Genomic DNA, 24,860 nt, shown 5'->3' on the forward strand with positions numbered 1-24,860 from the left:
GAGCGGACTGGAAATGGTGAACTTTGAAAAGTGCACAAAGTTGAGACCAACCAAAATGTCAATAATCTGATTGAGAGGGGGTCAAATACTTATTTCCCTCATTAAAATGCAAATCATTTCATAACATTTTTTACATGCGTTTTTTCTGGATTTTTTTGTTGTTATTCTGTCTCTCACTGTTCAAATAAACCTACTATTAAAATTATAGACTGATCATTTCTTTGTAAGTTGGAAAACGTACAAAATCAGCAGGGGATCAAATACTTTTTTCCCTCACTGTAGGTACTTTTTTCACCACTAGATGTCAGTCTCATTGTGCATGTTGACAGCCTCATAGAAGTAGCTGGCTTGGATGAGAAAGTCCAGGTCTGGATGATCCTCCTGGGAGCTGAAAGGGGGACCAGTATGAAACATTTATGAAAAATGTATGCACTCACTACTGTAAGTCGCTCTGGATAAGAGCGTCTGCTAAATGACTAAAATGTAATGTAAAATGAAAGAGTAGGTTGATTCTGGAATAGAGGTGTCAACCTCAGGATCATCATTCTCCAGCATTGAAGATAAACTATAATAAACTCTAAAACAACATCAGTTATTACTATTACTATTAGCATGATCAAATCTAACACAGCGGATGCATGCACACATCAAACTGCAAAACTGCTCATTTACATTTCCCCTTGACCTTCAACCTCAACAGTGACACTGATTGACTCTAAAATACAAGGGAGTTATGGACTGTCATTAAATGTGTATAGCTCTATATATTATGGGGGACACTTATCTTTTCAAGTTTCCAAGGATGTGAAGAAGCTCTGTATTGCATAGACAAAGAATTCCTAAAATATAGTTGGATTTTTGGCCAGATTTTTGGCCATCAACCATCTCAGTCGCAAATTTGGTGTTAAGTAGTCATATCTTCTGGAACACTTGGCTTCTGTCATGACCTGGTATAGGTGACGTCTTTCTCAAATGTCACTTGCAGTACATTTTGGATAGTTTCGATAATCTCGACACTATGGCACCGCACGAGAATGCCAGTGAGTAAAAGTTGTTTCCGACTGGCTCCACTGCAACCTGTATGGAACTTCAGTGTGTCTCTGTTGCTTGGTTGTTTCCATGAGACACAAGCGACAACTACTGAGGTAAAATGTTGCCTACTTGGTTGCTGAAAAGGAAACGCGAAAACAGAGATTATTAATAATGCTACTGCAGTTTTGTGTCAAGATTGCAAAAACAGTGCGCCGCCCGGGAATCGAACCCGGGTCGAAAGAATGGGAATCTTCCATGATACCATTACACCAGCGGCGCAGTTAAATATGGGACAGATTGTTGATTATATAAAGAAAGTGTAAATCAGTTTCGACATTATATGCATGTTTTATAGCGTATGAATAATACTCTGGTCATTAAAGCGTCATCGATAATTTAAAAAATCTATAATAATTGTAAAAAGTTCACATTTAGAGGCGATCGTTTGCAAGGTTTTCACTTCCGGTTCATGAAAAGGGCAACAAACATCCGAACATTTGTTACAAGCTACCCATTAACTTTTACCACAAAAGTCAAATCAGTTTTCCAAAAGTAACAAACACACTAGTACCTTAACAGATTATTACCAAGTAATTAGATACAGGTTTCAGGTGGATTCATTTGTACAGGTTTGTCCTAACATCATTGTAAACACAATATTATGATAAAAATGCTAGCGAGCAATGTGGAATTAGCATTAACTAGCATGTTTTTCTGTAGCTAGCTAGCTAACAATGTGTATTATGACAGTCAGATATATTTTGTTTTCGTTAGTAGCTAATGTTCATTACACAATTAAATTAATACGTCAATTGGTATAGAATCAGGACAAAATGGCTGTTGCCATAGCTTAACACACAGGGTGACGGGTTTTGTCCAGATACATGGCTGTTGTGTTGTGCTTGCTGACTCTGTCATGTTGCTACCCTACTAACCGACTACAGAGCCTGCAGTCATGTCTGAAGAAGTGATCATCGTGGAGTGGGCAGAGACTGGTGCATCAGAAGAGGGATGTCAAGCCCAACTCATTACAGACAACGCCTCTGCAGGTGTGGTACTCAGGCTACAGTAGCCTAATTCAATCAGTTTCATATTGTGTTTGACATGTACTCCTGTGTCAGGAATGTTTGTCATGTACTCCTGTTTCTCACTGGATCTGTGTTGTCACAGTGTTGCCCGACAGCCTGGTCCAGAATATATTGGTGAACACTGTGGTACAAGGCCAAGAGGAGGATCATCCACTACCAAATGACAACGGCAATGACCTCTGTGAGTGACAACAGATTCTGTGTACTCTGACTATCTTGAATTCAAAGGCCGTCAATGGTTTTTGCATGCATCTTTCAAATCATAGTTGCTTAGATCTACGGTTAGTAAGTGTAAGGCCTTGTTATGTCCAGTTTAGTTTACCACATGATTGTGTCATCTTACTTAGTTAGGCCTATCACTTTGTATTTTTACAGATTGTGAGGAGTGTCATGCCTCCTACAAAGACCAGTGTGATATCCAAGGTGGTCTGTCCTTCATGCTGGACTCTCCCACTCCAGTGGGCTTACCCCAGAGGGCCCTCCTCACCCTACCCCACGGGCTGGTGGTGGGCAGGTCCAGTATCCCTGGGGCTGGTCTGGGGGTTCTAAACCAAGGAGCAATTGTGTCCCCAGGAATGCACTTTGGCCCCTGTGAGGGGGAGGTGACTACCAGGGACAGCGCAGTAACAAGTGACTACTCCTGGGAGGTGAGTACTGATGGATGCTTTTTTCAAATTGTATTTATTTAAGATTTATTTAACCAGGCAAGTCAGCTAAGAACAAATTCTTATTTACAATGACGGCCTACCAAAAGGCCTCCTGTGGGGACGAGGGCTGGGATTAAAAATAAAATAAAAATATAGGACAAAACACACATCCACGACAAGAGAGACACCACAACACTACATGAATGGTTGAGTCGTGCTTAAGAAAAACCCTTAGCCGTGTATATAGGCCATATACCACACCCCCTCTGGTCTTATTGCTTAAGTATATTGAGTGAGTTAACTTCAACTGTGCCTCCAAATCTTTTTGAAAATCGGAGCATATGTACCTGCAATTCTACATCACAAACATTGTAATATCGGCAGCTTCACCCGGGACATCCATCATCTTTCTGCCACAGCACTGTGAACTACAGCAGATTGAAGCTTGTGATTGGTTTAGTAAGGGACCGGGACCAAGGCGATTGGATGCGTTTGTAAAGAAATGCCCCTTATGATTAGAGTGGACTGCAGACTGGACAGCCACGTTCATTCTACGCGCTGATCAAAGTCTATGAACTCAATTGTCAAAAGAGCATCACGGCAACTTGAGTGCTGTTTTGTAAACATAAACGTCAAGAAATACATTTGGTTCACACCTGTCCCAGAATGCTTCCTTATGACAGCATGTGATAATAGGCTATAGCATACTACTACTGATTTTAATATAGGGTTGGGTGGTATCCAAGAGATCCTGAGTGGCGCAGCAGTCTAAAGCACTAGAGGCGTCACTACAGACCCGGGTTCGATATTTGTTCTTAACTGACTTGCCTAGTTAAATAAAGGTTAAAAAAATTTAATAAATCCAGATTTTCATATCGTCATACCGTCCTTGTCTTATGCCGGGATTTATGGTATGAGACAAAAAAAGGGATATTGGGCGTCTATTACCAGAACGCTACCAAACTTATCACAAGTAATAGCACATTTCCAAGGAGGCTGCTAGCTAAATATGCTAAAGAATGAAAACGAAAATAAACAAATTGCAAAAACAGGCAATCCAGCTACCGAATGTCATTTTTGATGAGTCTGGACATTTTACAAGCAAAATGGGAATGAGAGACACTGCAAATGAACGAAGGTTTTGACGCATGCTGGTCTGAAGGAAGAACAGTACTGGCTCTGGAGCAGCATATGTACAAGCTGTGTCTGTGTGTAGTCTAGAGTTGCTAGGGTAACTGGCCTGCCTGCTCTGCTCGAAGATGGGGGAGGAGCAGACCAGCCAAGAACTGAGAGGAGAAGATGGGGGAGGAGCAAACAGGGCGAGAACTGAGAAGAAAAAAAACGCTAGGAAATCAAGATAACTCATCCAAAGGGCTTTGACTTCTCAAACATTGCAGAAAGCTAACACAATATGATGCCCCATCACCTTATTAATTCAGCCACTTATTTAGATACAGTGAGGGAAAAAAGTATTTGATCCCCTGCTGATTTTGTACGTTTGCCCACTGACAAAGAAATAATCAGTCAATAATTTAAATGGTAGGTTTATTTCAACAGTGAGAGACAGAATAAAAACCAAAAAATCCAGAAAAACGCATGTCAAAAATGTTATAAATTGATTTGCATTTCAATGAGGGAAATAAGTATTTGACCCCTCTGCAAAACATGACTTAGTTCTTGGTGGCAAAACCCTTGTTGGCAATCACAGAGGACAGAGGTTTCTTGTAGTTGGCCACCAGGTTTGTACACATCTCAGGAGGGATTTTGTCCCACTCCTCTTTGCAGATCTTCTCCAAGTCATTAAGGTTTCGAGGCTGATGTTTGGCAACTCGAACCTTCAGCTCCCTCCACAGATTTTCTATGGGATTAAGGTCTGGAGACTGGCTAGGCCACTGTGCTTCTTCTTGAGCCACTCCTTTGTTGCCTTGGCCGTGTGTTTTGGGTCATTGTCATGCTGGAATACCCATCCACGACCCATTTTCAATGCCCTGGCTGAGGGAGGTTCTCACCCAAGATTTGACGGTACATGGTCCCTTTGATGCGGTGAAGTTGTCCTGTCCCCTTAGCAGAAAAACACCCCCAAAGCATAATGTTTCCACCTCCATGTTTGACGGTGGGGATGGTGTTCTTGGGGTCATAGGCAGCATTCCTCCTCCTCCAAACACGGCGAGTTGAGTTGATGCCAAAGAGCTCCATTTTGATCTCATCTGACCACAACACTTTCACCCAGTGGTCCTCTGAATCATTCAGATGTTCATTGGCAAACTTCAGACGGGCATGTGTAAGTGCTTTCTTGAGCAGGGGTGCTGCAGGATTTCAGTCCTTCACGGCGTAGTGTGTTACCGATTGTTTTCTTGGTGACTATGGTCCCAGCTGCCTTGAGATCATTGACAAGATCCTCCTGTGTAGTTCTGGGCTGATTCCTCACCGTTCTCATGATCATTGCAACTCCACGAGGTGAGATCTTGCATGGAGCCCCAGGCCGAGGGAGATTGACAGTTCTTTTGTGTTTCTTCCATTTGCGAATAATCGCACCAACTGTTGTCACCTTTTCACCAAGCTGCTTGGCGATGGTCTTGTAGCCCTTTCCAGCCTTGTGTAGGTCTACAATCTTGTCCCTGACATCCTTGGATAGCTCTTTGGTCTTGGCCATAGTGGAGAGTTTGGAATCTGATTGATTGATTGCTTCTGTGGACAGGTGTCTTTTATACAGGTAACAAACTGAGATTAGGAGCACTCCCTTTAAGAGTGCGCTCCTAATCTCAGCTCGTTACCTGTATAAAAGACACCTGGGAGCCAGAAATCTTTCTGATTGAGAGGGGGTCAAATGCTTATTTCCCTCATTAAAATGTAAATTAATTCATAACATTTTTGAAATGTGTTTTTCTGGATTTTTTTGTTGTTATTCTGTCTCTCACTGTTCAAATAAACCTACCATTGAAATTATAGACTGATCATTTCTTTGTCAGTGGGCAAACGTACAAAATCAGCAGGGGATCAAATACTTTTTTCCCTCACTGTAACTAGCCAGTTAAACTTAGGGGTTAATGCACAATTCTTAATTTTTTACAGAGGACAAAAATTCAATGCATAACATATATCTTGCTGTGTTTTGTAAACGCAGATGTAAAATGCTTTTATTGTAATTTCTCCTCAGCATCAGACTAATTTTGTGCTTAAGTTGCACTTCTCCACTCAGATGAGAGTTCACGACCATGCTCTGACTGATGTATATCTACTTTTCTCCAGTGCTTTTCTCAGTCTAGCCAGCTTACATTTCTCTGATAAAATGCAAGATTACCTTTTAAGAAAAACATTAGAAAATGTACCTTACATTGTTTTCTATGATAAACATTAGAAATATGATGGCCATGCATCGTTTTTGCCCCAAAAAAGACCTTGCTTTTTAATTGTATGCTCACTTAGTGCCTATGTAGGGAATGCGGTGCCATTTGGGACACAACACTGTTCTGGAGCATTGTCTCTATGCTCTATCTATCGGAGCATGGTCAGCTGACATTTTTTGTCCGTATTGTTCTGTTTAAAGCGCTTGTCTCTTTTCAGGTCTGGAACAGTAAGGGTGAATCTGAGTACATTGATTCTGCAAGAGACACTCATTCCAATTGGATGAGGTAACTTGTGTTGTAGAACGTACCTTATTTTACACTGCATCTGTCTGTCTGTTATGGAGTGCTTAGTCCCATTGCACTCTCTCTCATCTCTCTTTTAGGTATGTTAATTGTGCTCGTAATGTAGAGGAGGGTAATCTCATAGCACTCCAGTACAGGGGGACTGTTTTCTTCCACTGCTGCCGCTCCATCCTCCCAGGAGATGAGCTCCTGTTTTGGCCTGGGGGGCGATTCATCGACAGGTTTAGGGACCCTTCTGACCAAATCTGGCTCCGAAAGAGCACCCCTTCAGGTACTTATCCCTAGTCTCTTTTTACAACCTTGCTCTGGCATTAGGTGTCTAGAAGGCTTCTGTGAGGGTGTATAAGGGATAATAATACATTTCTCCAAAAAGTTGAAAGAACGTCACTTTAGTTTAATAAGACCTAACTTTTCTTCTTCTTTTCTCTCCGTTTTAGAGGTTAATACAGATTTATCGTCTCAGGTTTTCCTCTGCTGTCAGTGCCAGCTTTCTTTCACCACTGAGACCTACATCCAAAGACATAAAGAGCAATTACACCCTCTGGACCTATCACCTGCGTCTGCACTGAGTGAGCTTGAAAATCACCTTTCTAACAGTAACATGAACCCAGACCCTATGTCGTCCTCTGTCCGTGAGTTGGGCTACCGGTGCCCTCAGCGTCCTAAGAGTTTTAAGCAGAAAGGCCACGTCCAGAGAACCATGCGAGCTGTCCACTCCAACGTCAGACCCTACTGCTGCCCCCAGTGCAGGAAGTGTTTCACTCAGGGGTACGACCTGGCAAGTCACCAGCTACGAGTTCACGGAAGGAAGAAGAAGCCTGGAGTGGTAGAGGTCAGCGGTGAGAGTTCGCTCCCGCCTCCTTCTGACAGCACCTGGGAACCCGAGCCTCTGTCCAATGATCAACCTACAGAGACCCAGACAGGAAGAGCTTCCTCACAGAGACTGAGGAACCTCAGGGTAAAGTTCACCAGGAACTCTAAAGCCAAAACTAAGGCAAACACACCGAAACAAAGAGAAACCAGTACCAAGAAGAGGTTCCATTCAGATCCCAATCCAGATGCTCTGGACATGGAGGAGGAGAGCAGAGAGGCTGTAGGAGAGGCCCAGTACAGCTGCACTGATTGTCAGAGAACCTTCGGCAACCCAGAGTCCCTTAAAGCCCATCAGTGCATCCGGGTCGTGGTGGGGCCACCTCCGTACTCTTGCTCTACATGCAGGGTTACCTTCAAACGGTACACCACCCTGAAGAAGCACAAGGTCAACAAGCACCCGAAGGAAAATATGCTTTATTGCTGCACCCACTGTGGAAGGTTCTTCAGTCAGGCTGCTGGTCTACAGCACCACCTGGATGCAGAAGTATGTAAGGACATCCAGCTGAGCTCTAAAGAAGCTGTCCCTTGCTCCTACTGCCAGTTCTCCTTCACCGAGGAGAGGTACCTCCGGAAGCACGTTAAGAGACACCACCCTGATGAGCATGTCTCTCAGGCCACAGGCCTAGGCTCAGGGATAATTCAGTCGGAGCAGAAGGCCGGAGAGGCAGGAGAAGTCCACCTGTGCTTGCAGTGTGGAAAGAGCTACGAGCACGTTCAGAGGTTCAAAGCTCACCGGTGTTTCCAGTCAGACGCAGCCAAACTGCACTTGTGCAATGACTGTGGGAAAGGTTTCTCTTGTTTCTACAGCCTTAAGCAGCATCAGCGGATTCACACGGGAGAGAAGCCATACCGCTGCTCTTACTGTGAGAAGTGTTTTAGCCACTCTGGACATCTGAATGTGCACGTGAGGATACACACAGGGGAGAAATCTTTCCTGTGTACTGAGTGTGGAGAGAGTTTTCGTCAGTCTGGGGATCTGAAGCGCCATGAGAGAAAACACACTGGGGTGAAACCATGTACCTGTCCTGAATGTGGGAAAAGCTTCAGTCGACCTCAGAGTCTGAAAGCTCACCTGATGCTGCACAACGGAGAGAGACAGTACAAGTGTGATCAGTGTGGGAAAAGTTTTTCACGAAATTATCACCTGACGAGACACCATGAAAAGACACACTCATAATTTGGTTGCACCACACACACACTATTGACTATTGTGTTTCTTTGAAAACACTTGGTTAAGTTGATACATACCCATTTCAACATTCACAGCTGAGAATACCAGTACATTTTACAACACTTCATGTAAAATAATGTGATTGTTGTTCATACTTTGGTTTTCAAAGAAAATGTGTTAAAAAACAGTACAAATCCTTACACCATGGCAACCCTGCCTCCCTACAAGCTATGAGTATTGATCATGTTCCGGCCTCAATTAGCTATGTTTAGACTGTTGTGGTCCATTTTTGCTGTGTTCTAGTGTACTATAAAATAGATGGCTCTCCTATTCTTAACACCTAGCCCAGTCATATTCAAGGTTAGAACTACCTTTCTAGGGGTTCTAATGATTCTAGCCTTGAGATGCATTTTTGATAGCATATCTACAGTATTTCACTTTTTATTGTGTATAGTATTGTTTACTAGGTGTTGTCCAATGAATTCTGTAACAACTCCCTCTTCAAATCAGGGTTGATTGGAAAAAGCTGTTCAAAATTGGACATTGTATTGACATATCTTTGTACTCCCTGACGAAGGCTATGCAGCCGAATGGCGTCAGAGTTTGTAAACTGTTTCCATTGAACATGCCATACAAATAAAGGCTTTTTAATTAATTATATGAGGAGTGCCTTGGTCTTCCTTTCTTTTTGATGACCAATGTGTTTATTATTCATAATATGCCATTTCCAATTTAGAGTAGAATATATCTCTATTGTCCCTGGAGTATAATTCAGTTTGTGATCTGAAGATGAGGGAAATGTAAAATGGAAGTTATAAAAAAATAACTGACTTCAGTATCACAGTTCACCATTTATTGCACAAAACAATGCAAAGCATGTGCCCTGTCCAAGCCTAAAATCTGATAAACACTCGAAACATGCCCATGAGATACAGTATGTGTTCATTTGATAACATTATCTAACACTGTCTTCATGAAATCCCCCCGGTCTAGCCTCTGAAATTCATTCCTGCTTTCATCAACACTTGTTTCTTTGCATTGCTTTTCTCCAATACCTCACATATGTTTACAGGGAGGAATGTTTCATCACCTTCAAAGTCCATGGTTGTGTTCACGATGGACAAGTTCAGTTATGCCTCGTCCCTCTGTTTCAGTCCATCAGTCACCAGTTCTTGTGTCTGCCATTCAGTCGGTGTTGAATACATCTTTGATAATATTCACAATAAAAAATAAAAAAACGATAAGATTCCAATCATGTCATGTCCCTTTGTGGTACAGCACATATGGAGGATTTCTCTCCTTTTTATAAGGAGTTATGTAAGTTTAGTTAGTTAAATAAGAAAGGGGTTATTACTGAAGGTTTAGTATACTCTTACTGAATCCCATCAGTAGCCATTACTGCGTAGCGGAGTTGACTAACAATACACATACTGTATGGCTGTGGCAGCAGTTGACTGAAGTCTCAAACTCCTGCAAAAGTTGGTCTCCTGATGTAATTGTAGGAGATAGCCCACCTCTTGCCACTTTCATTCCAGTGAAGCACCAAACGTTCAATCAAGCTACACTACTGGTTCAAATGTTTGGGATGACTTAGAAATGTCGTTTTTGAAAGAAAAGCTATTTTTTTTGTCTATTAAAATAACATCAAATTGATCCGAAATACAGTGTAGACATTGTTAATGTTGTAAATGACTATTGTAGCTGGAAACGGCAGATTTTTTATGGAATATTTTCATAGGCGTACAGAGGCCCATTATCAGCAACCTGTGTTCCAATGGCACGTTGTGTTAGCTAGGCAGAGTTGCAAAGAAAAAGCCATATCTCAGACTGGCCAATATAAATAAAAGATTAAGATGGGCAAATGAACAGACACTGGACAGAGGAACTCTGCCTAGAAGGCAAGCATCCCGGAGTCGCCTCTTCACTGTTGATGTTGAGACTGGTGTTTTGTGGGCACTATTTAATGAAGCTGCCAGTTAAGGACTTGTGAGGCGTCTGTTTCTCAAGCTAGACACTCTAATGTACTTGTCCTCTTGCTCAGTTGTGCACCGGGGCCTCCCACTCCTCTTTCTATTCTGGTAAGAGACAGTTTGTGCTGTTCTGTGAAGGGAGTAGTACACAACGTTGTACGAGATCTTCAGTTTCTTGGCAATTTCTCGCATGGAACAGCCTTAATTTCTTAGAAGACGAATAGACTGATGAGTTTCAGAAGAAAGTTATTTGTTTCTGGCCATTTTGAGCTTCTAATCGAACCCACAAATTCTGATGCTCCAGATACTCAACTAGTCTAAAGAAGCCCAGTTGTATTGCTTCTTTAATCAGCACAACAATTTTCAGCTGTGCTAACATAATTGCAAAAGGGTTTTCTAATGATCAATTAGCCTTTTAAAATGATAAACCTGGATTAGCTAACACAACGTGCCATTGGAACACAGGAGTGATGGTTGCTGATAATGGGCCTCTGTACGCCTATGCAGATATTCCATTAACAATCAGCTGTTTCCAGCTACAATAGTAATTTACAACATTAGCAATGTCTACACTGCATTTCTGATCAATTTGATGTTATTTTAATGGACCAAAAAAAATTGCTCTTCTTTCAAAAACAAGGACATTTCTAAGTGACCCCCAACTTTTCAACGGTAGTGTATATCTTCTCCAGTGTGGACATTTGACTAGTTACACATCTTCCTCAGTCACATAAGCACCAACTGTTGACTCCATTATGTCATACTGTATATGTTAAATGTTATACATATATTAATAAAAATACAAAGCAAACTTTTGTTTTATAAACCACATACAGTATTACAGCTGTACAATGACAATCCAGAAAATGAAACGGCACTTACAAAATAGGCAAATAAAAGAAAGAAATTTGATTTGTTTTGGCAATTGAAATCAAAAGCCCGGTCTTCTAATTCACCCAAAAACACGATTTGTGATCAAATTGTAAAATACTGAACACTGGGAATGAAAAGTTAGGAACAGCAACGGTTAGAGTTCCATGGACGTTCTTGTCAGTATTTTGGAATGTTAAGAAAATGGTTGATTAAACTGTCAGACAAACCAGTAGTTATTGACAATATTACCAGCTGGGAAATCTAAAAACAAAACGGGATTGAAAGAGTTGTTACATAAAGAGATTACATAAAGAAATACAAAGCCTGAGGGTACCTGTATTCGACCGCAAACCAGGCTAAAGTTTGAGACAAGAAATACCATGGGTCCACTGCAAGTACAATAACACTATCCTCGTATTCACTTCTGGAAATTCTTGAAGAGACTCTTAGAAAACAAGGCTTTTATAAAGGTTCAGATTTCAGTACCTCAACCCTGCATTCCAGATCTGCTATCTGCAAACAAACACAGAAAGTTATGGTTACATTTGTGTACTATAGATGATGGACTACTAGAAACTTGAATTGTTACCATAATACATTCAATCAAGTTTCTCAATCACAAAGTTGTCTGCAACTACCAACGTTCTGTGTAATCAATGGTCTCCCTGATGGCTGCACACGATGACATTTATAATATAATAATAATAATAATAATAATAATATATGCCATTTAACAGACAGTTTTATCCAAAGCAACTTACAGTCATGCGTGCATATATTTTTCATATCGGTGACCCCAGCGGGAATCAAACCCAGGAACCACACATACAACCATCAGTCTCCACTATTACCTGTTCATGGAGCTGTCCTGACTCCTCCCTCAGTGATGCCTCGGCCCCGTCCTGAAGACAGCGCTGAGTCTCCTTCTTCAGGTACTCAATCTCTCTGGAGAAGAGCCATCACAGAGACACCAATCACACCACTCTAAAACCACTTGTATTTCCACTGTAATGAATGAGCTCTGAGAAAAGCCTTGGGGCTGAAACATTGGAAACATTGCCGCAGACTGAACAAGTTCTACTTTCTTTTCTATTATTCACTGTAATTAACATACTTTTATATTGACCTCTTATGTACAACCTTACCACACTCTCAATGCAATGTGTGTGTGTGTCCCGGCCTTACTTCTGCTGGTACTCCTTGATGAGGCGCTTGGCCTTGCTGTACTTGCGCTCCAGAGCCTGGTACTGGGCCTGGGTCTCCTTCAGGTGCTCGTCCACAGCCTGACACAGACTCTGGGCCTCCATCCAGTAACCCTCCAGCTTCTCCATGCGCTCCTTGTTCTCCTGCAGGGTCTGCTCCAACTGGGTCTTGTCCACACGCCAGCGCTGCTTGTCCTGCTTTGCATGGTTCAGCTGGGAGTGTGGAGAAGCACACAAACACATGTACACAAACAGACAGGCAGGGGATGAAAACTGTAAAGGCCACTGTATATCAACTGCCCATATTTACAATTAAACATTAGGACATAATAAGAATGACATAATATAACAACCTTTTTTTTCAGCTGTTGGATCTCTGCCTGTGTTACAGCATGCTTTATGTGAAGCTGAGGAGAGCGAGAGAGAGAGAGACAGGGAGAGACAGAAAGAGAGCGAGAGAGACAGACAGAGGGAGAGAAAGAAAGAGAGGTGGAGAGAGAGAGTAAGTGAGTAAGTAAGTAGTGCACTACATAAGGAATAGAGTGACGCAGGCCTTTGTCTTTAACTTGTCTTTGTCTTCTCTCACTTCCTGGTACTTATGGGCCAGCTTCTCAGGGTCCGTCTCCAGTGGAGAGATGTCCTCGTTCTCAGCCAGTTCAAACACCTCGATGGCAGAGGGATGCGTGGGGCTGACCTCCTCCTCATCATCCTCCTCCTCATCAGTACCATATTCGCCACCCTGGGGGAAGAGCGGACAGGTGAGCCTGAAGTCTCGATTGGGTCTGGGGTTTTCCACAATGCCTCCAGGTTTTAACTGAGACGGCCAAAGTGTCTGCATATTTGAAAAGGTTCAATATAGTTCCATCTGTCCATCCATCCATCCATCCATCCATCCCACAGCATTTTTATAATTGCCTGTGACTGCTGCCTCTACAAGAGCTTCATGGTTGGTTCTCTATTGGTATCCAGACTGGCCACTAGATGGCATATAACACCAGTAAAGCGGGTCCCTAGATAGGGGGTGAGAACACACCAGAACTAAACCTCAGCCATAATGCTATCATTCTGCATGTCATTGTAATAAGATGGAGAATATAAGAATGTCCTGCATCCTCATAGGATTTTGATTGCATAGAGGTCATCCTCGTTGTGATAGGTGATGACATTTACAATTGAGTCATTTAGCAGACACTCTTATCCAGAGCAACTTAGTGATTCATCTTAAGATAGCTAGGTGAGACATCAACACATCACAAGCGTATCAAGTACATTTTCCCTCAACAAAGTACTCATCAGCAAAGTCAGAGCTAGTAGGAAAAGACAACTGCCTTTTTTGTGGGGGAAGTGGGCATCTGGGGCACCGTGAAAGTTATTTAAGATACTCTTCAATAAGGTTTCAGACATTTTCAGAAGATGGACAGGGGAAGCTTTAGTGGGAAGCTGGTTTCACGATTGGGGTGCAAGGATAGAGAAGAGCTTGACTTTAGGGGGAAGCTGCTATTGGGGTGCCAGGACAGAGAAGGGCTTGCCTTTAGGGAGAAGCTTTTTCAACCAATAAGGTGCCAGGACAGAGAAGAGCTTGACTGTAGGGGGAAGCTGGTATTAGGGTGCCAGGACAGAGAAGAGATAGACTTTATGAAGAAGCTGGTTCCACCATTGGGGTGCCAGGACAGAGAAGAGATAGACTGTAGGAGGAAGCTGGTATTGGGGTGCCAGGACAGAGAAGCGCTTGACTTTAGGGGGAAGCTGGTATTGGGATGCCAGGACAGAGAAGCGCCTGAAGTCCTATAAAATGTCTACCCCAACAACCCAGAGAGGAAGTGGCCAGAACGTTATAAACAGATTCAAAAAGGAGTCCTAGGGGGACATCATTTCATTTATCTTATTTGACCTAGGCTCTCTGAACTGACCTGTTGGCGTGCATCACAAATGGCACCCTATTGTCTATATAGTGTACTACTTTTGACCAGAGTCCATAGGAAGAATAGAGTATTTTGGGAAGCAGACTTGTGTTTATACTGTCTGCAGGCTACACTGAACAGTAACAGCGTACCTATGGACACACGCCCATTCAGCTCACTCAATACAGGCACCGGCTTTGGGTCCCTTCTGACAAAGATGCGATTGGCACACATATCTTAATCCTAAAGCTGAGGGGAAAAGAGAACACACAAAGGCAACGATTGACCTAAAAAGCTTCATAGTCATTTGAAAAATTCAAATAGTGACCAGGCTTCCATTTCTGTCTCTAAACTGGCCGTGTTCAGGGTCGTGTTCTTTTGGGCACACAGTAGCAAAATCTTTTTCAACATAAAACAACATCTGTTTTCTTATTGGACTAGTCTTTCTGTCCATCTGTACTGTACCTCTTGGTTGTCCGTTCAACGGCTAATTTGGTTGTAGACCTACCTATGCTGGATGTAGACTGGTTGGAGACTGGTTGGAGACTGGTTGGAGACTGATTGTAGACTGGTTGGAGACTGGTTGGAGACTTACCTCTTGGTCCTCCATGTACTGGCTGTAGCGTTGTTCCATCACCTCTCTCTGCCAGCGCTCCTGTTCCAGGGTCTGTTGGATCAGCTGGGCCACCTCACTCTGTTCGCCCGGCTTCTCTCGACCAATCAGAAACCTGCATTACATTACACAGCTTTTGAAAATGTCTTCCTATGTGGACTGCAATAAGAGGAACCTCTATGATATGGTCCCTTAGCAAGAGGTTAAATAATTATACAGCCTGTTTCAACATTTAGATTATTTTGACTCAATATATGCTCTGTTTTTCAGTGTAATACCCTCCTCAGCTATGTAAAAAGAATCTGAGCAGTGCAGTTCAGAATGAGTAGCCATAGTCAGTCAGTTATCAAGACCACCATAACAGACTTACAATTCCCTCTGCTAACTATCATGTAATTAAATGCTAACCAACACAGTTCCCATCCTCAGCCATCCATCCATTCCTCTGGCTGACATTTTTATGAATAGGACTGACCGACTGACCACCTGCCTCAGCCCTTCCTTCCACGTCTACCCTGTTCTATAATTCATGAGCAATCTCTGAAGAGGGCTCTGATCTTCGACAAGTCACACAACACTAACAATTACACACGCACACACACGCGCACACAGAAACACACACACACAGGAACACACACACACCACACGTTAACAATTACCCCCATAGCTCCACTGACGACTAGTTCCTGAATAATTAATGAATGAGCCTATAGGACGACAAAGGAGTGTTGGGGATTGGGGAACTCTGGTGCCCCATTCAGTCAGCCACAAATAGACCCCTCTGGCATTTCGGAATGATAATTGTGTTGATGACTGCTGTGAGGATGATGGTGATGTTTTTATGCTCTGCTATGGTCCAAATGTAGAGTTTCAGCTTTGTCTGTGGTTCTGCTGTGGTTCTGTTGCTATATCTATGAAGGGAAGTGTTGGCTCTTCATCATACTATCATCATGGCCCTATTTGGCTTCTGATGACTACTCTGCGTGACCTGATCTATGCAGTACGTATGTGGGAGGATGTGATAACTGACTGACTAAGGGTACTAGATTGAATATGGGTACTAGACTATGGGTACTAGATCAGCTGCTAGATCGAATCCCCGAGCTGACAAGGTAAAAATATGTTGTTCTGTCCCTAAACAAGGCAGTTAACCAACTGTTAACTGCCGTCATTGTAAATAAATATGTGTTCTTAACTGACTTGCCTAGTTAAATAAAGGTTAAAAAAATTATATTCTGAACTGCAGATTCTTCTTACATAGCTGAGGAGGGTAATACACTGAAAAACATGTCTCTCTCAGAGCATATAATGAGTCATTTTGACAGTCTCTCTAGAGTCTAAAGCTGCTGCAAACTAAGAAGAACATGTCTCCAGAAAACCTTAATGGTGTCTGACATCACGCTGTACAACACAAAGAAGAGATCAGACTTGATGAGCCCAACTTCATACAGGGCCAAGCAATTTAACCTGTCTGTCTGTATTCAAGTGTTTGAGAGTGACATCCATCAAAACAACTCTATTCTTTTTCATTAGCTCATTGTTTTAAAATTGCTTTAAAAGGTGCAGTAGTTGGGCCCTGGTCAAAAGTCGTGCACTATAAAGGGAATAGGGTCATTTGGGATGAATCCCCAAAACCGTATCCTCACTTGACGGTGCCTGTGGTGTTCCTGAGGACGGAGGCAGCGAAGGTCTGGGTGACCCCCACCAGACTGGTCCCATCCACCTCCACTATCAGGTCATTCACCTGGATCCTGGATGGAGAAACACAAAGTAGCACAACAGCCTCAGTCAGGACTCGTATAACATGCTTACTTTTTCAGACATCTTTTATTCAACTTTTATTTTATACAGGTTTGTCTCATTGAGATAGAAATCTATCTTGCAAGCGAGACATGTTCACACAAGGAACCATATCAAATCAGCTAGCTAGACCAAGATGTGAATACTACTACTAGATACACTAGTCTGGCTCATCTCAGATGGTTGATTGCTTCTTACATTATTAAATCATCATTAATCATTCAATTCAAGGACTAGCATTTCGCCCAATTATAAATTGGTTTAGACATGACTCTTCTGCTCCCTGGCTGAGAATAGAGATAAATATTATGGCTCCCATTGCCCTGGAAGAAGTGGTATTCATTTATCTCTTAAACCAGGGTTTCTCAATATTTCCTAAATTGGCTCACCTGATTCAATTCATCAACTGGGTGGGAGGGGGACTGATAAGCAACCTCAGTTGCTGGGCGGGATGGGAAGGGGTGGGTGGCATGCTTTCTTCGGGTCAGGGAGGTGGGGTAGGGTAGATGAAGATGCGGGAGGAGGGGGGCTTGGCGGGGTGGGAAGGGCTGGAAAACATGGTTTCCAGTGGGTAGGGAGGATGCAGGCGTGTGGATGGGGACTGAGGGGGTTAAGGGAATGGGTTGGGGAGGGGGACTGAGGGTTTTGAGGGAATGGGTTGGGGAGGGGGACTGAGGGTGTTGAAGCAATGGGTTGGGGAGGGGGATTGAGGAGGTTAAGGGAATGGGTAAGGGGAGGGGGACTGAGGGGGTTGGGGGAATGGATTCGGGAGGGGGAGACTTTTTTTCTTTATCTGTGTATGCATTATTTTTGTGTTTTTTGTTTTTGTGGCAGCCCACAGGTACAATAAATACTGTTTGTGAATATATGAAATGCAAATATGATAACTGAATATATGGATATAACTGAATTAAAATGACTTTCAATGTTAAACCTGTACCTGTAACCCCCTTCTGAATAAATGACTAACTAAATTAAAAGTTGGTCACAAAAAAACTAAAAAAGATGATTAAATCATGCAGAACTTGTTCAGGTAAATCTGCCAAGAGTATAGATGGACAAGCCGTAGATGGAAAGGACACCATTTTGTGACATACCTGCCGTCCCGGTGCGCTGCTCCTTTATCGGTAACCGTCTTGACAAAGATGCCCAGTTTCTCCAGGCCCATGTCTGCCCCCGCCCCCATCCCAATGATACTGATACCTAGCCCATCACCATCTGAAGACACAGTGGATATAGGAGAAATACTGTGAGAAGAAAATACAATCATAGTTATCTTAATCCATGATGAAAATGAAATGCTCTTTTGTTTCATAATAGCTTTTCAAATCAATGTTTTCCTGTGACAGTCATTTTACCCTATGTTAACATCCTGTCAATGTGAAGATGGAGTGATTTAGAATTCCCTCTTCGGAGGAGGGATAACTGGAAGCCAGATGGAATGATTGAGAATTCCCATTTAGGAGGAGCGATAACTGGTTGGCAGATGGAGGGATTGAGAATTCCCTCTTGGGAGGAGGGATAACTGGAGGGAAGATGGAGTGATTGAGAATTCCCAACTTGGGGGAGGGATAACTGGAGGGAAAATGGAGGGATGATGGAGAAATGATGGATGGGTGCTAATGGGGATTGATTGTCTGATTGTCTCAAGAGAATGGAGATGGAGAACTCTTCTTTAGAGTACTGTGAAATATAAGTACTGTGAATGAGTTTTCTTGAATGGGCAATCTGGGAATGATCGTTGTTGTTATTCGAATCCCAGATTGACACATTAAGGTTATGGGGATTACTGAATCCCAGATTGACACATTAAGGTTATGGGGATAACTGAATCCCAGATTGACACATTACGGTTATGGGGATAACTGAATCCCAGATTGCCACATTAAGGTTATGGGGATAACTGAATCCCAGATTAAAGTTATGAAGGTAACTGAATCCCAGATGAAGGTTATGGGGGTAATTTGGCTGAGGTGTACCTTTCTCCAGCGCAACGGGGAACAGATCGAGCCTCTCCACCCTCTTCTCCAGCTCGTACTCGGCAGATGCAGCCATGGGGTCCACGTCCTCGTTCCGACGGTCATAGTCCTCGTTGGGGTAGGTGGCAAACACCTGAGAGATGGACCGTTCACAATGAAGTTTATTACAAAACAGTTTATTCAGACTGATTTTACTTAGGCTAGGTGTCTGATTGACTGATTGATTGACTGATTGAGAAGTAGTTGCATGTTTATAATTCAGGATGTCTCTATCCATGTTGGAAGAAGGCCTTAGATCCAATATGTTCAGATGGGTGGGTGGAGGTGGGACAGAGGTGACAACATAGTGTTGTCTTTAGTGCATTACACTGACACGTCATTCACCTCTAATAATGAATACAAACCATTTCCATCACCAAATTTGCCTCAGTCAGAGCTTGCTTTAACTACCAAAGTGCTACTATATTTCGGTAACAGGCCTCAAATCAACCACAGTATAAAACAAAGCACCTCTCAAAGAATAGATAGTGGCCCATTTCAGAGCAGAGATTCCCACATTGGCCCAGCTCCAACAGCATGGGTCCATCCCAGATGACACACTATTCCTTACATAGTGCACTGCTTTTGACCAGAGCCCTATAGGTGTACACTTTATAGGGAATACGGTGCTATTTGGGACGTAGACCATGACAGTTTACATAAGCACCTTCAGCATGCTAATGCAGGCCTGACCACTGCAGCTGCTACACACACACACAAGGAGAGTTGGAGCTGCCAACATGGCTTAACTGTAAAAGCCTCCTCTCCTTCACGGCCACTGCCACTCTCCTCTTTGGTCTTCCAGGGAGGGTTAATATCCCTCTTCCTCCATGTTAAACTGTCTTTCTGTTAATATCCCTCTTCCTCTCTGTTAACCTGTCTTTACGTTAATATCCCTCTCTGTTAAACTATCTTTATGTTAATATCCCTCTTCCTCTCTGGTAAACTGTCTTTATGTTAATATCCCTCTTCCTCCATGTTAAACTGTCTTTATACTAATATCCCTCTTCTTCTCTGGTAAACTGTCTTGATGTTAATATCCCTCTTCCTCCATGTTAAACTGTCTTGATGTTAATATCCCTCTTCCTCCATTTTAAACTGTCTTTATGCTAATATCCCTCTTCCTCCATGTTAAACTGTCTTTATGTTAATATCCCTCTTCCTCCATTTTAAACTGTCTTTATGCTAATATCCCTCTTCCTCCATGTTAAACTGTCTTTATGTTAATATCCCTCTTCCTCCATTTTAAACTGTCTTTATGTTAATATCCCTCTTCCTCCATTTTAAACTGTCTTTATGTATGCCAGCTTTTCTCATTTTCTTACTCTAGATCTGTTTGTGCCTCAGAGTAGTCAGTACGGACATATACAATAGCATCTCTTTGCTTGATCAGCGCTGTCTAAATCACATGGTCTCTGTCTCCGTAGCAACCGCACAGTGAAGTGCTTGTCAGATTTGACATTGCCCCTATGATTCAATCAACCTCCCCATGAGAGAAGTAGATAAGAGTATTATCTGTGTTTCCATACATCATTGAATACTGGGAAGGTTGAGGTGAGGCACATTTCTTTGACTGTGTTAAACTGTACCTAGGTCTGTGCCGTTGGATCAAACATTTTCCAATAGAACACTAGGAAGAGAAGGCCTTGCATCAAAGCAGCCATCGTACAGTACATACACTGTTGATGACACTTCCCATGGCCATATAAATGCCAGCTCAGAACTATACAGTCATGCGCACGCACGCGCACACACACACACGGTCTTAATGGGTTGTGTGATTTAGGTTGCCTTTGTATTTAGGCGGATTAGGATAATATGGATTATAGGCAGACAAAAAATATGTTTCTCCTTCGTCTGAATGGATGTAGCCTGGCATTAGCACAGGGGTATTCAAATCTTACCCTACGAGGTCCGGACTGGTATTCTGTTCTACCTGATAATTAACTACACCCCACCTGGTGTCCCAGGTCTAAATCCCTGATTAGAGGGGGAAAATAAAATAAACTAGTGGAACTGGCTTCGAGGTCCAGAGCTGAGTTTGAGGGCATTAGCACATCAACAGTTAAAACAACTGAAAGTGGTCCTACAAATCTGTCTTACTCTCTGTCACTGTGTGTCCAAAATAGCACCCTATTCCCTATATAGTGCACAACTTTTGACCAGAGCCCTGTCTGTTTGCGTCTGTAGCACCACCATAGCACTAGCAGACTTGGCACAAATGGAGTTCTCAATTGAATTCAAAAGTAGTGCACTACATAAGAAGTAGGTTGTAATTTGTGACTGTCTCACATGGAAGTTCGCTCCTTGAGTTTAATGATCAAGAGGCCACAGCTGGTGCACCTTCCTGCCCCATTTCATGGCCTTGTGAACAGAGACCAGTGTATTAAAACATGTAGGAAACCCTACATCCAGATGTGTCTGTAATACCTGTCTGTGTTGGGCTTCAGCTTTGCACACTGACTGACAAGGCAAACACACACGCACACACACACACTGACTGACAAGGCAAACACACACACACACACACAGACGAGGCAAACACACACACAAACACACAGGCCAATACTTTCTTCTCCAAAATCAAGAGATTTACTTCTTCCTTATATGGATTATCCCACTAAGGGTCAGACACACACTGATTATCTAACATGATGCCCTCATATCCTCCCTGCCTCCCTCCATCTCCCTCCATTCATCCATCCTGCCCTCTCTCTTCCTCCGTCCCTTCCTCCCTCCATCTCCCTCCATTCATCCATTCTGCCTGCTATCTCTTCCTCCGTCCCTTCCTCCCTCCATCTCCCTCCATTCATCCATCCTGCCCTCTCTCTTCCTCCGTCCCTTCCTCCCTCCATCTCCCTCCATTCATCCATTCTGCCTGCTATCTCTTCCTCCGTCCCTTCCTCCCTCCATCTCCCTCCATTCATCCATCCTGCCCTCTCTCTCTTCCTCCCTCCATTCAATCAACCATCCATACCTCTCTCTCTTCCTCCGTCCCTTCCTCCCTCCATCTCCATCCATTCATCCATCCTGCCCTCTCTCTCTTCCTCCCTCCATCTCCATCCATTCATCCATCCTGCCCTCTCTCTCTTCCTCCCTCCATTCAATCAACCATCCATACCTCTCTCTCTTCCTCCGTCCCTTCCTCCCTACATCTCCCTTCCATCCTCTCTCCCTCCTGTACTGTAAGTAAGACCACAGCAGATGAACGCTGACTGGGCGGGGCGGATAAGCTGGCACTGTGGCAATCAATGGGCTTGTTTGAGTGGTAAGGCTGACACAACCGACTGCAGACGAAAGTCAAGGAATGAAGTCAGGGGAGGTGCATCTGCAACAGCCGAAAGTCAGACACTGATGTAGTTTTCCAACGGCAAGGCTCAGTGCAACACGACAGTGTGTTGCCATTGTTTCTAGAAGTTTTTCTTTGTAATGTCGAAATAAACATGTCTCCAGCTCCCATATCACACAGTCACAGACTGAAAATATACACTGAGTTCACAAAACATACACATATGCTAATATTGATTTGAGCAGAACAGTCTCAATTTGTCAGGGCGTGGATTCTACAAGGTTTCGAAAGTGTTGCACAGGGATGCTGACTCCAATGCTTCCCACAGTTGTTTCAAGTTGGCTGAATGTCCTTTAGATGGTGGACCATTCTTGATACACACAGGAAATTGTTGAGTGTGAAAAACCCAGCAGCGATGCAGTTCTTGACACAAACCGGTGTCCTTGGCACCTACTACCATACCCAGTTCAAAAGCACTTAACATTTTTGTCTCAAGGCTTCAAAATCCTCCTTTAACCTGTCTCCTCCCCTTCATCTACACAGATTGAAGTGGATTTAACAAGTGACATCAATAAGGGATCATAGTTTTCACCTGGATTCACCTGGTCAGTCTATGTCATGGAAAGACCAGCTGTTCCTAATGTTTTGTACACTCAGTGGATGTGTGTACATTTTACAAAAAATTGGTTAGAGAGACAAAGTTGGTTCCTGTTTCAGTCATGTCTTTGGTCACGTTCACGTGGGTCAACCAACAATAACCTCCCACAATGCAGGCAGGACATTTCACGTTTACATTTTAGTCATTTAGCAGACACTTTTATCCAGAGTGACTTACAGGAGCAATTAGGGTTAAGTGCCTTGCTCAAGGTCATAGACAGATTTTTCACCTAGTCAGCTCTAGGATTTGAACCAGCAATATTTCGGTTACTGGCCCAACACTCTTAACCGCTAGACTACCTTACGAAGATGATGAAGAACAACTGCAGAAACTTACAGTTGACTGGGGAGGCTGGGGCAGGGCTGGGGCAGGGCTGAGGGAGGCTAGGAGAGGCTGGGGAAGCTGGGGCAGGGCTGAGGGAGGCTAGGAGAGGCTGGGGAAGCTGGGGCAGGGCTGAGGGAGGCTAGGGGAGGCTGGGGATGCTGGGGCAGGGCTGAGGGCAACTAGGGGAGGCTGGGGAAGCTGGGGCAGGGCTGAGGGCAACTAGGGGAGGCTGGCGCTGGGGAGGCTGGGGAGGCCGGGGCAGGGCTGGGGGAGGATACATGCAGCACTGCACTCTCCTGCTGCTCCAGTTGTGACAGATAGTAGGTCACAGTGGCTAACAGATGGCCAGGAACACCCGTCCCTCTGTCCCTGCCTCCCTCTCTGCCACCAGCTGACTGACTGGGATGCCCTATAAAAGCTCTGTGTAGCTAGTAGCTAAACGGGAAACCACGTATTCAAATTCCACAGCAAGTGACAACCACCTTTTTTTTTTACAATGTAGTTTGCCTACCGTGAGTTACTGACAAAATCACACTAATGACTAGGTTGGCACTACAGAGGTATATAGAGGCATGCCTTCTGCCATTTTTTTCCAACAATTACCACAATGGCTCCTTGGCAGCGCCCCAAATGGCACCCTATTCCCTATGGGCCCTGGTCAAAAATAGAGAACTATCTAAGGGATAGGGTGGCATTTGGGACACAGCCCTTGGCTGGGAGGGATGTGGTTGGATAACAGTGTGGGCAAGTGGTTACATCCTCCCAGTAGAAAGCAGTTTACCCTGTTCCTCCTCTTCTTGCTTTCCCAAAAAACAAATGGTGGTGGTGACGGGTTCTATGGTTTCACACAACAGGAGGTGTGGAGGTGGTGGTGACGGGTTCTACGGTTTCACACAACAGGAGGTGTAGAGGTGGTGGTGACGGGTTCTATGGTTTCACACAACAGGAGGTGTGGAGGTGGTGGTGACGGGTTCTATGGTTTCACACAACAGGAGGTGTGGAGGTGGTGGTGACGGGTTCTACGGTTTCACACAACAGGAGGTGTGGAGGTGGTGGTGACGGGTTCTACGGTTTCACAAGTGGTTACATCCTCCCAGTAGAAAGCAGTTTACCCTGTTCCTCCTCTTCTTGCTTTCCCAAAAAACAAATGGTGGTGGTGACGGGTTCTATGGTTTCACACAACAGGAGGTGTGGAGGTGGTGGTGACGGGTTCTACGGTTTCACACAACAGGAGGTGTAGAGGTGGTGGTGACGGGTTCTACGGTTTCACACAACAGGAGGTGTGGAGGTGGTGGTGACTGGTTCTACAGTTTCACACAACAGGAGGTGTGGAGGTGGTGGTGACGGGTTCTACGGTTTCACACAACAGGAGGTGTGGAGGTGGTGGTGACGGGTTCTATGGTTTAACTCAACAGGAGGTGTGGAGGTGGTGGTGACAGGTTCTATGGTTTCACTCAACAGAAATAGCATGCTCCTCTCCACACAGTCTCTCCACAAGCTCTGCTGCTAACCTGTTAACATAACCACAGGGGCTTTTCACACACTTTTATAACACTCTCACTCTCTTCCTATTATATTGATTTTGTTCCATTTAAAAAAATCTTCACTCTCTATACTATTTGCTCTCCCGCATGGGAGAATCAACGGTCCTGACTTCCTGCTCCAGAGGTTCTCCCCTTTGACCTTCTCCTCCAGTGAGTTTTGAAAAGGAGGTGAGAGGACACAAGGAATCAAGGCAATGCAACTGAGAT

General features: G+C 43.7%; 2 protein-coding genes and 1 non-coding gene across 3 annotated transcripts in view; 1 reads left to right on the forward strand and 2 right to left on the reverse strand.

Moving 5' to 3' along the window:
- Positions 1-1,240: 1,240 nt before the first annotated feature.
- On the reverse strand, positions 1,241-1,311 carry trnag-ccc (transfer RNA glycine (anticodon CCC)). The gene has a single exon. It is a non-coding gene; the product is annotated as a tRNA-Gly (tRNA).
- Positions 1,312-1,508: 197 nt separating this feature from the next.
- On the forward strand, positions 1,509-9,121 carry LOC106610521 (histone-lysine N-methyltransferase PRDM9). The gene is made up of 7 exons (XM_014209909.3): positions 1,509-1,661; positions 1,977-2,081; positions 2,203-2,301; positions 2,496-2,767; positions 6,332-6,399; positions 6,498-6,688; positions 6,855-9,121. Exons 2-7 carry the CDS (start codon positions 1,988-1,990, stop codon positions 8,465-8,467), a joined length of 2,337 nt encoding a protein of 778 aa, XP_014065384.1. The 5' UTR covers positions 1,509-1,661; positions 1,977-1,987; the 3' UTR covers positions 8,468-9,121.
- A 1,882-nt stretch (positions 9,122-11,003) lies between these two features.
- LOC106610511 (neurabin-2) overlaps positions 11,004-24,860 on the reverse strand; it is a 31,792-nt gene continuing 17,935 nt past the window's right edge. The window contains exons 2-10 of the mRNA XM_014209897.3: positions 18,800-18,932; positions 17,918-18,038; positions 16,667-16,771; positions 15,003-15,135; positions 13,093-13,245; positions 12,860-12,913; positions 12,490-12,719; positions 12,156-12,249; positions 11,004-11,817 (exon numbers count right to left, since the gene is read on the reverse strand). Of these exons, the coding sequence (XP_014065372.1) occupies positions 11,767-11,817; positions 12,156-12,249; positions 12,490-12,719; positions 12,860-12,913; positions 13,093-13,245; positions 15,003-15,135; positions 16,667-16,771; positions 17,918-18,038; positions 18,800-18,932 (1,074 nt within the window). The 3' untranslated portion in view covers positions 11,004-11,766. The remainder of the gene's footprint in view (positions 11,818-12,155; positions 12,250-12,489; positions 12,720-12,859; positions 12,914-13,092; positions 13,246-15,002; positions 15,136-16,666; positions 16,772-17,917; positions 18,039-18,799; positions 18,933-24,860) is intronic.

The sequence above is a fragment of the Salmo salar genome, chromosome 01, assembly GCF_965601325.2.
Source record: "Salmo salar chromosome 01, fSalSal1, whole genome shotgun sequence".
Lineage (NCBI taxonomy): Eukaryota > Metazoa > Chordata > Actinopteri > Salmoniformes > Salmonidae > Salmo > Salmo salar.

Coding starts and splice junctions, on each gene's coding strand:
- LOC106610521 (XM_014209909.3), top strand. CDS start 1,988: ATGTCTGAAGAAGTGATCATCGTGGAGTGGGCAGAGACTGGTGCATCA. Junction 2,082..2,202: donor TACAGACAACGCCTCTGCAG/GTGTGGTACTCA, acceptor GTGTTGTCACAG/TGTTGCCCGACAGCCTGGTC. Junction 2,768..6,331: donor CAAGTGACTACTCCTGGGAG/GTGAGTACTGAT, acceptor GTCTCTTTTCAG/GTCTGGAACAGTAAGGGTGA.